Source organism: Mycteria americana, chromosome 8 (assembly GCF_035582795.1).
Source record: "Mycteria americana isolate JAX WOST 10 ecotype Jacksonville Zoo and Gardens chromosome 8, USCA_MyAme_1.0, whole genome shotgun sequence".
Lineage (NCBI taxonomy): Eukaryota > Metazoa > Chordata > Aves > Ciconiiformes > Ciconiidae > Mycteria > Mycteria americana.
In genome coordinates, this window is record NC_134372.1 from 4,921,985 (window position 1) to 4,938,415 (window position 16,431).

At 45.1% G+C, this 16,431-nt stretch overlaps 2 protein-coding genes across 3 annotated transcripts; both read right to left on the reverse strand.

Annotated features, from left to right (window-relative positions):
* Window positions 1–48: 48 nt before the first annotated feature.
* On the reverse strand, window positions 49–4,695 carry LOC142413433 (myeloid protein 1-like). The gene is made up of 7 exons (XM_075509567.1): window positions 4,631–4,695; window positions 4,005–4,137; window positions 2,986–3,137; window positions 2,275–2,445; window positions 1,413–1,524; window positions 694–845; window positions 49–272 (listed from the first exon to the last, which is right to left on the reverse strand). Exons 1-7 carry the CDS (start codon window positions 4,674–4,676, stop codon window positions 82–84), a joined length of 957 nt encoding a protein of 318 aa, XP_075365682.1. The 5' UTR covers window positions 4,677–4,695; the 3' UTR covers window positions 49–81.
* A 7,495-nt stretch (window positions 4,696–12,190) lies between these two features.
* Window positions 12,191–15,188, reverse strand: LECT2 (leukocyte cell derived chemotaxin 2). 2 transcript variants are annotated; one of them, XM_075509720.1, is made up of 4 exons: window positions 15,127–15,188; window positions 13,593–13,689; window positions 13,309–13,454; window positions 12,191–12,786 (listed from the first exon to the last, which is right to left on the reverse strand). In XM_075509720.1, the coding sequence occupies exons 1-4, from the start codon at window positions 15,173–15,175 to the stop codon at window positions 12,620–12,622; spliced, it is 459 nt and encodes a 152-aa protein (XP_075365835.1). In that variant the 5' UTR covers window positions 15,176–15,188; the 3' UTR covers window positions 12,191–12,619. The 2 variants fall into 2 exon arrangements, with proteins under 2 accessions (XP_075365835.1, XP_075365834.1); XM_075509719.1 differs by having other exon boundaries at window positions 13,291–13,454.
* Between the last annotated feature and the right edge of the window lie 1,243 nt (window positions 15,189–16,431).

Consider the following 16,431-nt stretch of genomic DNA (forward strand, 5'->3'; position numbering starts at 1 on the left):
GATAGGCTGTCCACACATGATATGAAAAAACGACTTTTGGATGCTGAGATGAATTTATTTGGAATTTACTACACTTCCATTTCACTCTTTTTGCCATTTTCCCCTTTCGAGATTGCTAGTAGGATCTGAGCGATCACAGTTCTCAACGTGAATATGAGATGTGATCCCAGGAAATACTCTTTGCATTGGCAACATTCTCCCGAGGACTTGTCCCTTAGAAATTCTCCCTCTGTATCTGATGGGATGGATGCAGACTAGTTTCACACAGAAGCCTGGTGAAAACAAGAGGAGGGAAAACATCAGATGACTGATGAAGCGTTTGTTCTTCTGTACTAACTCTATTTCAGAAATAGTAACATTTTTCTGTCTTGTCCTTTCCACTGACATAGCAATAGTGGAAATACCAAAATAGCGAAGACGCTGTGGTCATAAAAAATAGAGATAGTGGTTGGAGTTGTTGGCTTGGTGGAAGAGAGAAGGTGGGAATTCCTGCTTCAGTAAAGAGAAGAGCTCGAAGACATTCTACAGAGCTCAGTTATTTGCATTCTAACATAGGAGCAAAAAGTTCTGCATGTAAATGGATAGAAGATGCAGTATTTCAAAACATGTACCTTTACTTAGCAGCTAGCCAAGCAGTTATACATCCCATATGACATCAAGACAAAAAATACTGAATGAAAAATAGCTATTTACCTGACCCCCTGATTTGGACTCCATCATCAATGGCGTTTCCATTGTGGAAGATTTTAATGGGTCCAGAGAGCTCGCCAGAAAAGGGAGCGTACACAGTTGCTCCATCAGCACAGATGACATCCACACCCGTGTGCTTTCCCTTACCGTTGCGTCTAAAAACAAATACATAATTAGAGAAGTCTCTTTCAGGCCTAACATTATATGGAGAGAGATCAGCACGCTACAAGATCTGGAAATGGGTTGTTTGTGCTGAGACAGTGTTGACATAGTTGACTAGCTGAAGAATCTATAAAAAGTTTTTTGGTGTAGATGATGTAATGCCATGTAGGGTTGATGATCTGTTAGAGTTTAAGTTTTGCAAATTGGAGGGAAAAAAATGCCTTTCTTCCGAGCCTTTAAGTAGAACGGTAGAGTCACAGAAATGTTGGTTGGCAGGTACCTGTGGAAGGCATCGAGTCCAACCTTCCACTTGAGTCAAGACTGTTCCCAACACCCAGTCAGGTCCAGCATGGCTTAATCTGAATCATAAAAGCCTCCAAGCACAGAGGTTTTATGAACAATGTGGGCAACCTGTTCTGGTGCTGCATTACCCCGTAGTGAAAATGTTGCCTCATGTCCAAAGTAAACCTTCAAAGCTGTAATTCTTAAATGGCATAAACAGAGTTCAACTCTATTTCAGTGGAGCAGCAACAAAACCCCATGTGTTCCACTTATAGTACCTTGGAGCTCCGTAGTATCCGCAGCCATACTTATCACAGCCTCTTATCTCGTTGGTAGGATTCCCGGAGCACACTACTGCCCAGTGGGTGTTTTGTGGGAGTGGTGGCAAAACTTCGAAATACAGAAACACAGCACATCAAAGTTAACTTTTAGGTTCTAAGTGTTGCATGTTTGTAACTACAATGCTTTAATTTTAGTTGGGTAGGAACATACTGGAGTTACATCCTCTGCATGTAGTTGGATGTTTCCTCCACAAAATTGGTCATCCTTTAGGAAATGTAAATAGAACGTATACCTAAGACTGGATTGTAATGTTTCTAGGTTAGGGTTATCTCAAACAAGGAACATGCTTTAAAGACAAAAATTCAAAAAGAGTATCACAGTTCCTAGAGTGTAATGTGAGCGATAGGAAAGGACTCAGTTTTGTTTCATAGTCTAGGCCCAGGCTGATGGGACTGGAGGAGTCCACTCCTCTGTTACTACCAATGTAGTATTTGTAACGAATCATCCTGAAGTCTGCTAAGATGCAATAGTGAAAGCATTGCTAGTAGTTAAAAGAGTACAAACAGAACAGATGTCTGACTCAGTTTATTGCTGACACTTGATGCTGCTGGGTTGTGAGGGGGGGCAAGAAATACAACTTGATAAGCTGGTATATTCTCCTTCCTGTAACGCGGTCTACAGTCCTGTTATGCTGTATTTATAATGTGTATTTTCCGTCTTTTGGGTGTTGCTGTCAGAGAGAACCTAAGACAGAGGGGACTATTGCTATTTGATATAATTGCCCTTATTTGAAGTTAATTAATAACTTAGCTTGCATCCATTATACTACTTATTCTGGTTTGTTGTTGGTTTTTTTACCATGTGTAAGTAGAGGAGTAGGATCGGAGTGGTCGCAGTTCTCAACGTGGATGTGAGAGACAATGCCAGGAAATACTCTTTGCATTGGCAGCATTCTCCCGAGTTGTTGCCCTCTATGGATTTGGCCGTGGTATCGGATGGGGTGAATACAGACGAGCTTTACACAGTAACCTGGAAGAGACGGGAGAGGAAGCGAGGTCAGGAAATATCAGCTGCGTCTGTTCTTGGGGTGGTGAGCAAGAAACTTTCTGTGCTAGCCTCTTACTGGAGACTAATGATGAAGCAGAAATGTAGTCAAGGTACCAGCAATCCTGAAATCAAAATTACTTGGATTGCTATGGAAAAGAGGGAGTTGGAAAATAGGGATAGGAAAACATCCTCTCAGCGAAATTGAGGGCATATTTCTGATACTTATTTTTACTGTTTCCTTTTTTATTTGGGGTGGTTGTTTTTCTGCTGCCTGGTTTTCAACTCCCTTCTTCCCTTCTCTCCAAGAAAAGCATAGGAAAAGGACTACATCCTGCTGGTGCTGATTTCTGGTATTTCTCAGCAGCAGTCTGGTTGTGCTTCAATGTAGGAACTAGAGAGGGTGCAAGATTAATCAACACTTTGCTTGAATTGAAAAGCCACAGAAACCTTACTCAAGTAAAGAAAATTATTATTTTGTATGCAATATGCATGCCTCACGACGTGTCTGCTGTTATTACTTGCCTGATCCCCTGATTTGGACTCCATCGTCGATGGCATTTCCATTATGAAAGAATCGAATGGGTCCGGAGAGCTGGCCGCTGAAAGGAGCGTACACTGTCGCTCCGTCAGCACAGATGACATCCACGCCCGCATGCTTTCCTTTACCACTGTGCCTGAAAACATAAATATGTAATTAGAGAAGTCTGTCAGGCTTAGCGTTATGTCCAGGTAGATCAGTTAACACAGTACGATGTCTGAAGCTTGTCTAACAAAATTTTTGCACCTGCAATGAAATTGGAAAGAAATCTTTTATTATTGCAAAATGTTCGTATTATTCTGACCTTCTTTAAAGGGGGATGGGATTTCAAATTGTAAAGTTTTTAATTTTCCCAAGTTCATGGGATATTTCAGGCTGTTACAGAAAAGTACCCCTGTTCTACCCCAAAATACATCTGTGCTGGTGTAAAATAGAATCTTATGTTTGGCATTTTCTCATTTAGAAATTCAGAAGTTGCATGATGAGGATGGACACTTCTTATAGTGCCTGGGGAGAGGAGACAACAGGAAAATGCAGGAAAGGCAGGAGTCATTCTACATATAAAAGCTTTTTTCAGGGAAGTATAACCTGTTCCGTTATGAGGTGCCTCCTTAAAGACAATGATGCAGGCAGACCTTTAGCTTGTGTAAATTAATCTACTTACATTCAGCAACAGCTTACAGGAAGCTTAGTTAAATATCTGATCTATAAGCAACAAGAATAAATGACACAAATCCTTGAAATACTTTCCATTTTCTTTACTCTGGCTGCTGATTCATGTAATGGTCTTGCTTCTTCACCCATGCATTAGTTAGTAGCGGTGGTATTACTGCACTTCTGCGAGATTGCCAAGTAACGTCCCAAAAATGAGTGAGAGGTTCCGCAAACAACAGTCTTCTCTCATTCTAAGTGTCAACTCTGGTTAAACTCTACTCTTTCTCCTGTGTGAACATTTCATTTAGGAAAGCAACAGCTCCAGACTCCCGATGCCCCGCTGTATTACCTGTCAGCGCCGAAATGGCCACAGCCGTATCTATCGCAGCCGCGGATTTTGTTGATGGGATTCCCGCTGCAGATCTGCGCCCAGTGGTGGTGTTGTTGCTGGGGTGGGTGTGCGTCCAGCTGCTTGGCGAAAACTTCACGTGCAAAAGAGGAAAATGGGAAAATTCAACCATGTTCTTAGTACAGTACAACAGAAAGCGTTAAGGTGCAAACATAGGGTGTTTAAAGTGGAAGATGTGAGCTCATGGGCGTCTATAATTTCAGAAACTGTAGGTAAAAGGACATTGTACAGCCTGCTATATAGATTTGATCCCTTTTTCTCGAGGTCTTATTTTAAGGTACATACACTAAAAGCAAAGCTATATATAAATATTTTTAATATTAGTTTGTGAAATAAGTCAAACTACTTTCACTTTCTTCACGAAACCCCTAAACACTTTAATATATGACTCTAAATGCACACCTAATTCCTTATAACAGTCATAACTGTGCACATTACCATAATTCTTCATAAAGCTAGATTGAAAAAAATCTTAGCGTTACTTATGTTTGAGCAAATTTCAATAATTTGTTAGTGTCTGCCTAAAACCAGTCAAAACCAACTGCAACATAGCAATCTCAACTCACCAGTGGACACCACGCTGACCAGAGCGACCAGACTGAGAGCTGGCATTTTGTGGCTGTTTCACCGGTGTTCTTTGATCGAATCAAAGACGTTGAGCAGCAGCTGCCTGGGGTATTTACGTGTTTTTGAAAGCTCAAGTCGGTTGTCTTGGCCAATCAGTCTTGAGCAAAGTATTACAGCTTTTTACATCTCCGGGCAGATGGTGTTGCCATATTAGGCACTCAGGATGTCTACAAACTAACAGTTGTTAGAGCTGGTTGGGAAAGACGGATAAAATAATTGGTCTCTTAGCACACAGTAACAGATGGAAATGAACAATCCCACATTTCAGGAAGCTCTGGTTGAACCGTTTCTTAACACCTTTTCTCCCCCCCGCCCCCTGCCCAAAGCAAGGGCACGTTTAGGCCAAAAATGGTAGGAACCAAGAATATGGTCCAGAGGATTGAGTTGGAGGGAAAAGATGGGCCAAACTCCACGGTGGATGTAACCAGTTTGTCCTTTGCTGCTCATTCCAGTACCTCCTCCCCAGGTGTATGTGCCCATTAGAGCTTTCTAACAGCGACAGAGAACACATGAAGGTGTAATGTTTGGTGTAGCATGAGTATTCACTTAGGCTAAGAAATACAGATGCTTTTGCCTGGAAACTTGTCTTTTTTGCAGTTCAGCTGAAATGATCACCTAGCCTGGACTTAAATCCATGAAGTCTTTTCACTGAAACCCTAGTTCAGAACGTTCAAGTTCTGAAACAGCTGCCAACCCAAGTTGCGTGGCATAACTGACATGGAGTTAAAAAATTCTAGGTTTTAAAATGATTCATTTAGTATCTGCTTGATTTCAGGTATTGTACTATTAAGCAGGCTCCTTAGTGTCTTTTAATCCTTCAGTTTGATTTTTCTGCACTACTTACAGAAAAGCATTAGATTTTCTTTGCGGACATGTCTTAGTTAATATGAAATTTAAATGAGTCATGGTGCTTTCACATAAACTATCTGATATTCCAAGTTACAGAAACCTCTGGAAGTCCTGCAGGTTTTATTCAGAGGAGAAACAGATGTCTCTGCCCCACTTCTAGTTTGCAAAGAGCATCTGTACATTGTGTTTTCTGAAAATCTCCAGGGAACAAGCAGCTGGAGACACATTTTTCGCTTGTGGTTCCAAGCTTTTTTTACAGCCAATATTTAAGCTCCAGGCAATCTTTTAGCCCTCCTTGGGGTTATTACAAGTGGCTTTACTGATTCTACCCCTGCTGCTTTCTCCCCCATCCTGCCAGAAAGAACTGCTGTTTTTCACACTCGTACCACCAAACAAATATTTTATATAAATGTTATGTCCCCTCAGTATAGTTTTGATGGGGCTTTTGGTTGCAGTTTGCTCAATATAATGGAGTCCAGGCTTACAAATGATACAAGGTGCTGGTAAGAGCTCTCAGTGGGTATTCAGGCTTTGGGGATCCTGCTTACCCCTGAACTGAAAGACGGGGTATGTGTGTTTGTGTGACCCTTGCCATAAACAGCCTTCGTCGCGACAAGCTGGGAGAGCTTGTGTAATATTCTTTCGAGCTTTCCCGGCTTATTCACCTTCATTTGGCTCAAGCTCTCTGCAAAGCCCCTCAGCTCTCCTTAGCAGAGAGAATCGGCAAGAGAGGTGGTATGGGTGGCATCTTTCAGTGAAGATTTCATAGCATAGAGGTAGTGAAGTATTTCCGAGCTTGGCTAGCTTGATACGGGCTGCTGTAAGCTTTTTTTCTACTGGAAACAAAACCATTTAAAAATAAAGACTTTATTTGGGTGGTGTCTGGCCATTCCCTGTTGAGGGGTCTCCAGTGGGGTTTCTGCAACGATGATCTCTCTCAACCAGATTTTATTTCCGATTTATTCCTGACTGCCAGTTTGCACTAGTAGAGCTTTAAATATCTCATTATATAAATTTTACCTGGGGCAGACCTGCCTTGAAAAGCTAACGATTTTTATAGACTTTTGTGAACTCACATGCTCCTAATTTTACCAAGGAAGGAATTGCAGCACCTCAGTCCACTCCACAAAGTCTTGCAAAGGAGAGGCCGGCTGTAAAGCCAGCCAAGCTGGTAGGCACGAGGAGAGAAGTACAACTGTGTTATAGGTGCACAGACACTGAAGAAGCTTTTTTCCGAGTCCCGTTTTGCAGTCTGGTATTTTGTAAAATGGCTCTAAGCTACCTGTTCTTTGCGATTTTTTTCCATCTCATTTGTGCTACAGAGCTGACTCCCAATTGCTCATGGCTGGGTACGTTTTTTATATTTTCTCCAGAGGAGATCTTAACAGCATTGTATCTTGCTCTGTTCTTTCTAAAACACATCAAAACGTCATTTGCCGTAATAATATATCTAAAGCACTTCTGGCAAAGTATTCTTCATAAAACAGTTTTCAAGCGAGTGATATCGCAGTTGAGATTTCTCAGTGCATTCCCCGTCTTTCCTGGGTGAGCTGGAAGGTGCAGACCTCTCACCTTGGGCATGAGGAAGCTCTGAACTGAAGGTGGTGGGATTCCTGTGTTGGGCAACGGAGATGTTAATATAACAGTTGGTAGGTGCGGTTGTGAAAGACGCGAATTGGCCGCTTAGGACACCCTAACAGAAGGATATGGAACAACCAGCCGGTGTTGCACAGCCCCTGGGAGCTGCAGTTGCACCATTTCCTTCCCTGTGGTGGGGAGCGGGCAAGGAGATGGAGGGGAGCACGCCGAGAGCAGGTGGGCTGGCTTGGGAAATGCTGACTTCTTTCTCTTGCATGCAGGGTGCGAGTTCCCTTTTATGTCAGTAGTAACTTCCCTGGCTGTTTAAGTCCCTTCAAGGTGGTCTTATGGACTGAGCGAGACTGCAGCGGGCAAATGCCAGTGTTTGGGCTGATACCAGCAGGCGGTGAATGAGTTAAGCCTGATGCTGTCCAGGAGAAATCCCTATTTTGCTCTTCGGCCTTTCCAAAATTACTGTGACTCTGCTGTGTAAATTATGTAGCGTTTCAGGAGGGTCCACTGCCAGTTACCAGGGCTTTTGGATAGATGGTACCTGCCACGCGTGTGTCCGTAAACCTTGCAAATGTTAGTCTAGTGCCTCTTAACGTATTAATTATCTTAACATTATCTCTTGATGAGAAAATGGTAAAATGATGGAATAAGGTTTTTGGAGGAAAAAAAGCCAGAAAAACCGTGAGACACACCTGGGCAATGGTAGCGGACTCTCTGAGCAGAAACATCAGCAAAAGCCAGGGTCAAACCCTGAGCCAGGGCAAATCCAACCCCTCAGCCACGACCTGCGCTCTCCTTCCAGCTGTGCCGCCATCCTCCATTTGTTGCCCACAAGAGAGGGCTGGTTTCTCCATCGTCCCTTCACGCGTGTTTCAGCTCAGCGGGATTCAACCAACATCTAAAACCTGATGATTTGTTCCGTAAAGTCCTTCCTCTTTGCAATCTCTGTGGGGCTGCAGCCCCAGTGAACTGGATAAATGAGAGCTGCACATCTTATTTCTCGGTGATGTTACAGTGTGATAACTGTAGGTTTGCCAGGCTTGTTAGCAGGCAACTGAAAAGGTAAATCCTCTTCCTAGCTATGTTTTACAGAACAGTTGGGTTTGTCCTTGGCTACCTGGTGCCTCCGGTGTGGGAACAAGTCAGTGCTGTGCACTTGCCTCCCGGCTGATCTGCACACAATATGTTATTAAAGAACCTTAAAAGATGTTTCTCTGGAAAATAAATAATATTCTTTGTGCGAATCATTAAAAATCTAATTCGGATTTAAAAATTAACCGTAGAAGAATTCACGGGCGCAATTAGCAGCACAGGCTTTCACGGTGAAAATCAAGCCGGCGCAACGCAAAACAACTTGCATTCGCTATTTATTCAGGCTTCTGATCACTTGACGAGGCTGAGATAAGAGGAATTTTGCGACGATGATTAATTAAGCTTTGTATACACGGCTTATATTGTAGTATCGCTGGAAAATCAGCAGGTTGCGCTAGCTGATCGGCCAAAAGGCACGGTCGGGCAGGTCATTTTAAGTAGAAAGCAGGCTGTAGGAGATAGGAGTATGTCGCCTTTCTTCTTTGCTAAGTATGAGCTGAAGATGAAGCTGAAGTTGTGCTGGGGCACAGTTCTGATTGAAGACTCCATCTCGAATTTATTTTGCCTTTTTAATATGCTTGCTAAGCCCGAGTTGGGCAGGTTTTAATGGGGAGGGTGGAGAAATGCAGAAGAAAATCATTTCGCTACCGATGTCCTATTCTGCAGGGGGGACAAAGTTCTGGCTGAATCCTCCAAAAGTCCTTTACTGGTCGGGGAAATAGAAGGGAATAGTGCAGATTTGGGTTGCAGCCTTAGGCAGTTAGGACTTTCACAGATTGGGATCCCAGCTTATCTCTCTGTCTGGGACCTTGTGGTATAAACTTAGAAAATGAAAGGGATAGCAAGGAAAAGCATCCCTGCAGAGCTGGTGCAGAAAAAAAAAAGCAATTCTGCATGGCCTGAGTTTGCCAACTCTTTCCGGAAAAGCCTAGTTGCTCCCGTTACTTCCCCAAGCAGCCTTTCCCCTCACCTTGAATATTTCTAGAACTGTGTATTTTACCTGCCCTTTATTTCCTTCCCAGGGTCAGTGTCGTGGTTTAACCCCAGCCGGCAGCTCAGCCCCCCCAGCCGCTCGCTCACTCCCCCTCGGTGGGATGGGGGAGAGAATTGGAAGAGTAAAAGTGAGAAAGCTCGTGGGTTGAGATAAAGACAGTTCAATGGGTAAAGCAAAAGCTGCACACGCCAGCAAAGCAAAAAAAGAATTCCTTCACTGCTTCCCATGGCAGGCAGGGGTTCAGCCATCTCCAGGAAAGCAGGGCTCCATCACGTATACGGTGACTTGGAAAGACAAACGCCATCGCTCCGAACGTCCCCCCCCTTCCTTCTTCTCCCCCAGCTTTACATGCTGAGCATGAGGCCATACGGTATGGAACAGCCCTTTGGTCATTGGGGTCAGCTGTCCCGGCTGTGCCCCCTCCCAGCTCCTTGTGCCCCCCAGCCTCCTCGCTGGTGGGGTGGGGTGAGAGGCAGAAAGGGCCCTGACTCTGTGTCAGCACTGCTCAGCAATAACAGCAATAACATCCCTGTGTTATCGGCACTGTTTCCAGCACAAACCCAAAGCACAGCCTCATACGAGCTACTATGGAGAAAATTAACCCTCTCCCAGCCAAAACCAGCACAGTCAGCTACAAATTGTACCTTCTCTTCTACAGCCAGTTATATTTTTTACTAGCCTGAAAAGATAAAGCTGGATTTACTTACACTGTTTGCCCCAGCTGCTCTGTAACCTAAAATAGAAAGTGGTATTTACTTTTTCCCTCTGCTGCTGGGTGACAGCCTCAGCTAAACCAGGAATTTTTAGCATTTGCCCTCTACCTCTCTCAGGCACCTGCCGGACCATCCCGCGTCCCTGCCCCAAAGCCCTGCACCTCCCTGCGCTGCTGGGAAATCTCAGATTAAACAAGAGCTCCTTGAAAAGGCTTGTGAAACCAGTCTGTGGGGACAGCCCAGAAAAGTGCTGAGCTGTTGTCGTTAATGTACAGGTGAAAATGTTACTTGCAGAGGAGCAAAGCCGGTGAGTTGGGAGCAGCTCCGTCACGAGCCGGGGGGACCACCAGTCCCTGGGAGCGGTCACTGCCGCGTGGTCTCTCTGGGCTGCAGGAGGGCAGGATGCTGTGCCGAGGGCAGGGAGAAGGCAGGCTGGGGTCTCTCAGTGCTGTTTTGGCATTCATGTTCCTCCCAGGGCCCTGGTGATATCCTGTGCGCTGTGCTTTAGAAAGGAGGTGACGGGATCTTCTGTCCCTATTAACAGGTTCCTGATGCATATGACAGCTGAGGGAAGGGGACGGAGACAAGCGTGACCCAGGGAAGAGCTTACCTCTCTTTGCTGGTGTCCTGGTTTCAGCTGAGATAGAGTTAATTTTCTTTATAGTGGCTGGTGTGGGGCTATGTTTTGGATTTGTGCTGAAAACAGTGTTGATAATACAGAGATGTTTTAGTTGTTGCTAAGTGATGTTTGCACTGGCCAAGGACTTTTCAGCTTCCCATGCTCTGCCGGGTGCACAAGAAGCTGGGAGGGGGCACAGCCAGGAGAGCTGACCCACACTGGCCCAAGGGCTATTCCATACCATATGGCCTCATGCGCAGTATATAAAGCTGGGGAAGAAGAAGGAAGGGGGGACATTCGGAGCGATGGCGTTTGTCTTCCCAAGTCACCGTTAGGCGTGATGGAGCCCTGCTTTCCTGGAGATGGGTGAACCCCTCCCTGCCATGGGAAGCAGTGAAGGAATTCCTTGCTTTGCTTTGCTTGCGTGCGCGGCTTTTGCTTTCCCTATTAAACTGTCTTTATCTCAACCCACGAGTTTTCTCACTTTTAATCTTCAGATTCTCTCCCCTATCCCACTGGGGGGGAGCGAGCGAGCGGCTGGGGGGGCTGAGCTGCCGGCTGGGGTTAAACCACAACAGCTGGGAAAAAAAAAAAGGGTCGGATCATGTTTTCTTTCCCATACAAGGGCTAAAATCGAGTAAAAATGTTAATTTTGCAGTAGAGTGTATTAAGGCTGGAGGCTCAGTGCCCTGCTCAGTCAGCAAGGTCAGCTCAGTCTTTTGTTAGGATTTGCATGGAGAAGTGGGGGCTTGATTGGCACCTTCCCTTTTCAAATGTGAGAAGTTGATAACTGGGTTAAAAACTGGGATTTTAACCAAGTGAAACTTAGGTGGAAATGTTTCTTTTCTGCGGGCAGCCAACTTCATGACAAAAATAATAAAAAAAAAAAATTGGGGAAAACTGGAAAACCCTGGGGACTTTTGCTGAAATGTTTCTGCTTTCAGCATAAGGAAAAGGTTTTTTCACAGAAAATTCAGTTGTGTTTACTTGCCATCAATGTCTGGTTGCTATCTGCCCCTGCAGGTTTGGGCTGTATATTTATACAGCCATGCTGATGTTTCATTCATAGCAACGTTAAAGGGTTTCCTGGGGAAGGTGAATGGGACACAGCAGGTTAAGCACTTTTCACAGATGTAGCAAATATCTTTCTGTAGTTTCTTAGAAAAAACAAATCTGCTGTCAGGACATACGCAGCTCCCACTGAAGCAGCTTCCCTGCTTATCTGAAGCTGCAGTTGCGTTAGTAAATACGTGAGCCTGCAGCACTTGCAGAGCACTTCAGCCCTTGAGACTCCCAGTAGCGTGTTGGTAGCCTTGGCCTGAAAAGCCCTGTCCTATTAACAAGAGCTTGTTGTCCCGGGAAAGTCTTCCGCTGATTTACTAATGGAAAGAAATGCCTCACTTGGACAAAAAGAAACCTGGGTGTGCCAAGGCAATCCTGAAGCAGGAGTCTGGGGAAAAGGAATGAGTTACTTCATTAATGTTGTTTTATGTTTGCGGTCATGGGCCCCAGGAAAGAGTTGGGTTTCAGCTTTATACAGGTTTTTTCCCCCCCCAGCTGCATTAAAAAAGCAGAACCCAGCCCAAACTCTGTGACAGCACCAAAGAAATTCAAAGCAATTTGTAGTGAAGCAGCCCTTTAATAATGTGATTTTTCATTTGCAAGCAAAGTGAAATTTCTGACTTACTGAAGAAATCTTCGTGTTTGGCTGCAAAGAGGCAGAGAAGTCCAAGACGAGTGAGCCGCAGCACGGCTCGCTGCGGTGCTGCTGAGCATCGAGGATCCACCACCTCCCAGCCACTCGTCCATTCCCCGCTGCTTCAGCCTTCGTCTACGAGTGCAGTGATGTGCGAGGCATGGTAACAGCTTTAAAGCCCGTGTTATACCTTGCTCTGAGTCTGCTTATGTTCAGACAACCACCAGCATTTTGTTCATGAATACTTTTTAGGTGGAACAACTGTTTGAGGCTCAGTGGCTTCCGCTTTATTAGAGTGACTGCCTATGCCCAAGCAATTTAATGAATACGCAGGTCGGGGGCTGAAGGCTTTGCCCCTGATGTGCAGCCGCCCGTTTACAGGTTGGGAGCAGGATCTGTTAAATCACAGTTCTGGATATGGACGTGGGACGTAATTCCTCGGTAGACCTCTTGCATGGGCAGCAGGACGCCGATTTTCTCTCCCTTCTTGATGGGGCCGCTGTACTTGACGGGTTTGATGTAAAACATCTTAATGCAGAATCCTGTTAAGAGGGGAGAGAGAAGAGGGGGAAACTTGCTCCTGTGAAATGGTTTAAAAGCCTGGCAAACTCATAACGTTCAGGAGCAAAATACAAATGGCAATAAAATGATAAGAGATTCAGCAGCAGAAAAAGTTACAGAAAATGCTGTGATGCTCCTATAGCATCACGAGGAGAATAGGAAAAGAAACAAATTAACATGGAGGAAGGTGGGGAAGGGGATTAAGGTGGGTAAAACTGCATGAGCAAGTCAGAGGCTGTTCCTTTAATTATCCAAAATGTGCAAAGGGACCAGCTTCATCCTTTGAATTTTTAATAGAGGTGAAATGCTGTAATCCTTTCAATCAATTTTCCTGCATTAACAGAACCTGGATTTCAAAGTTACAGCTTTCACTTGCATTCACATGCAAGCACACTGCAGTTCAAGTTGGGTTCATGATTTTTGGCTCGGTTTAAAGCTCTATAAACGACTCAGAGCGTTTTGCAATCAGGCTTTGCAAGACGCACGTCTTTCAGCTCTGGTACCTGATCCTGAAAGCTGGACTCCGTTGTCGATGGCGTTGCCATTTCCGTAGGGCCTGGCTTGTTTGTCGATCTTCCCCGTGAAGGGTGCGTACACCACCGAGCCGTCCTCGCACACCACGTCCACTCCCCTGTGCTTCCTCCTTCCTCTGAAGAAGAAGAGCAAGGCGGGTTAGCCTGCAGCAGAGCCCCTTGCCAGCTAGAAACCCTCCTCTTGCCCATTTTTTCATGCTTATTTTTATTTTAAGTTTCAAGCGCAGCCATCTCCCGTCACCCCAGCCCAGGACCTGGGGTCATTGTATCCACCGCAGCCCTGGGAGTCGCAGCCTCTGATTTTGTTTGCAGGTTGACTTGAGCAGATTTTCGCCCATTGTGCTGCAGCAGCTAGAAAAGAAGAAAAGAGAAGAACAGAAGATGAAACCCACAAACTAGAAAGGGGATTTCCCAGCCTGTGTTGTTCAATCAATAGCAAGGTCCCTTTGGACTTTGCTGTAACCATGGGTCAGGCTTCAGGGAACTAGAAAGTGGTTCAACTTTTAATGGAAGTTAATTTTAGGGATGCAATGAAACGGCATTTTTTTGGTTTATGCTTTGTCAAATGATGTTTGAGGGTACTTAAAGCAGCGACTTCAAAACAAAACTGCAGAACAAATAGATCTGGAGGGGACATCACGGAGTGACCTGCTCCTCTCCCGTGCCGCAGGGCAGACGTGCTGCATTCGCATGGCAGACATGGGGCTGGAGCTACGGGACGTCTCTGCCTGGAAGGTGGCCTGAGCCACTTGGCATCTTGGGATACTGAACTGTAACTGTAAAAAACAGGTCCAAGAGAGACCCACCAGGTCCATTCCTATTCCTTAATGTGGGATCCAGTCAAAAATAAAAGCTGTCACCTAGCTTTTACTAATCGCGTTTTCTATCTCCCGGTGCTTCTATACTACTGTTTCAAAGTAGCATCCAGTAGGGTAACATCCTCATATTTTTTATTCCAGACTCCAGCTATCATCACCCACGGTCAAACCCATGCTGACCCTACGGCCTCAGTGCTGTCTGAGAGAGAGACGGTGATTACAGGGGGAGGGCGGAAAGGCAACCCCTGGCTTGGTCCCTTCTACAAGCCTCTAACACGCCTGTTCCCCCCACCAAAACTACTAGGGCTTCCCAAGGGATGCTCTTGGGCTCCCTACGGAGAACCAGGCTGGCCTAGCAAGAAGCAACGAGTTGAGGTTTATTCGCCTGTGTGAACAGCTCGGTAGGCACCGTCCCCGTTGGGCTCTGGAGTATATGCGAACAGGGGAAATGAAGTGCTGGCACTGACGGTCTGGTGCCAAAAGGGTGCAGAAACGCTCTCATGCCTTCCTCGAGCAAAACAGCCCTTTGTTCTAGGTGGACTTCATTTATTTTAATGAATCGGATATTCTTTGTGAAATCCAGTGTGGTGACATGAAACACAGAAACGTCTCTGGGATGCACTCTGTGCTTAGCGGGCTGATCTTATAGTAAAAGGCTTTTAAGAAAACATGCATGCTGTTAGTAATTGATATGCCTCAGCCGATTCTTTCTTATTCATTCAACACTATTACTCCAACAAAATTTTGCCACCACTCTTTACCATATCTAAAAAGGATTTTTCCGTGGAGGTTTCTGTGCAATGTGAGAGGGGTTATTTTCAAAAGCAAAAAATGGCAGAGGACAAATCAGTTCCTAAGTCCTTACAGATGCACTTCATTAAAAAAAAAAAAAAGAAAGAAAAAAAAAGAGAAAGAAAAAGAAGGCAGGTTACAATGAGCAATGTTTAACAAAATTCAGCTAACTCACCACTGGCGATCGCAATTGTGAGGATGACCGCTGTGACTCCGTGCATTTTCATGTGCCTTGAGAGCTCTGCTTTCAAAGTGCAAGGTCTAAAAGACTTTGCTTTCTATTTATACATCCCAACAGAGGCTGTATCCCAATTTTTCCAGCCAATCAGAAAATTTATGTGGCCTCAGTTCTTTTGCTTGCAGATTCAGGCCAACAGCAAGAACTGACAGCAGCCCTCGAGGTGTACCACCAGCCTGGCGAACTGGCAGTGCAGAGGCTCCAACCTATTTAGCAACAGCAGCTACGTGGGTTTGTTTGCTTTTGTTTACAACGAAACCATGAACATTAAACCCAAATTTTAAGGACATTCTGTAACTATTTTATCTTCATTCCTGCCTGTTGCACAATCCTGAAGTTTAGCAGGGTAACTTGGGTGGAGAAAGGGAAAAGAGGTCAAATGAACTTAAAAAAATATCTGGGCAGGTGGACACTTTGCCCTCCCACCATGGCTGTTGCTTCATGGAAGGAAGTTCATCCAGGTGGACACAGCTCTGTGCCATGCGTCACACCCAACCTCACGCTGGAAAAGTCTGATTAGGTGTCCTGTGAAATTAGGCCCTTGCACCCCATTTTTATTAGCGGGCTTCATTAATGCATCCCAGATATTACCATGGTGCTGATGATGAACCTTCAGCATTACCAGTGGGAGAGACACATGTTTACAATCTTCACTGTGCCCAAATGGAAAATGTTAGAAACCCTATAATATTGTGGCTGAGCAAAATTACAGGAAATTGAAGAAGAAGAGAACACTGGAGCACAAACAAGGCCACTTCAAGTGTTGTTTCTGGGAAGGGAGAGAATGCGATGTCCTGGTTTACAGCCAGGAGCTGGAAGTTGTTTGTTTTCTCGGCTCTTTGGCCGCCTGGTCTGAGCCACTGAGAGCCACTGACCGTTTTGTTTCCCTGTGCAATAAAAACGGAGAGCGCAGGTTAGATACAGCTTTGGGTCAGGGCTCTCAGCTGGGATGCTGTGCCCTCGCCGTCTCTTTTGTGGCACCAGGTGGGTGAAGACTGGCCTCACATCCCGAAACCAAACCAAGAGCAGTTCTGCTGCACAGGATTCAAACCCATCTTTGCCAGTGATGGAAACATCAGTTGTCGATGGATGCTGCTGAACAGAAGTTGTATTTCACGGGACAAGAAGGTGATCCCATCAGGATGTCTTCAAGACACACGTGCTGCCGTCTCCTTTCCCCTTCTCCCCGTGAAGTGTCATCCAACTATGTCACTTATGTCTGTCATACGGTAGCAGTGACATGGT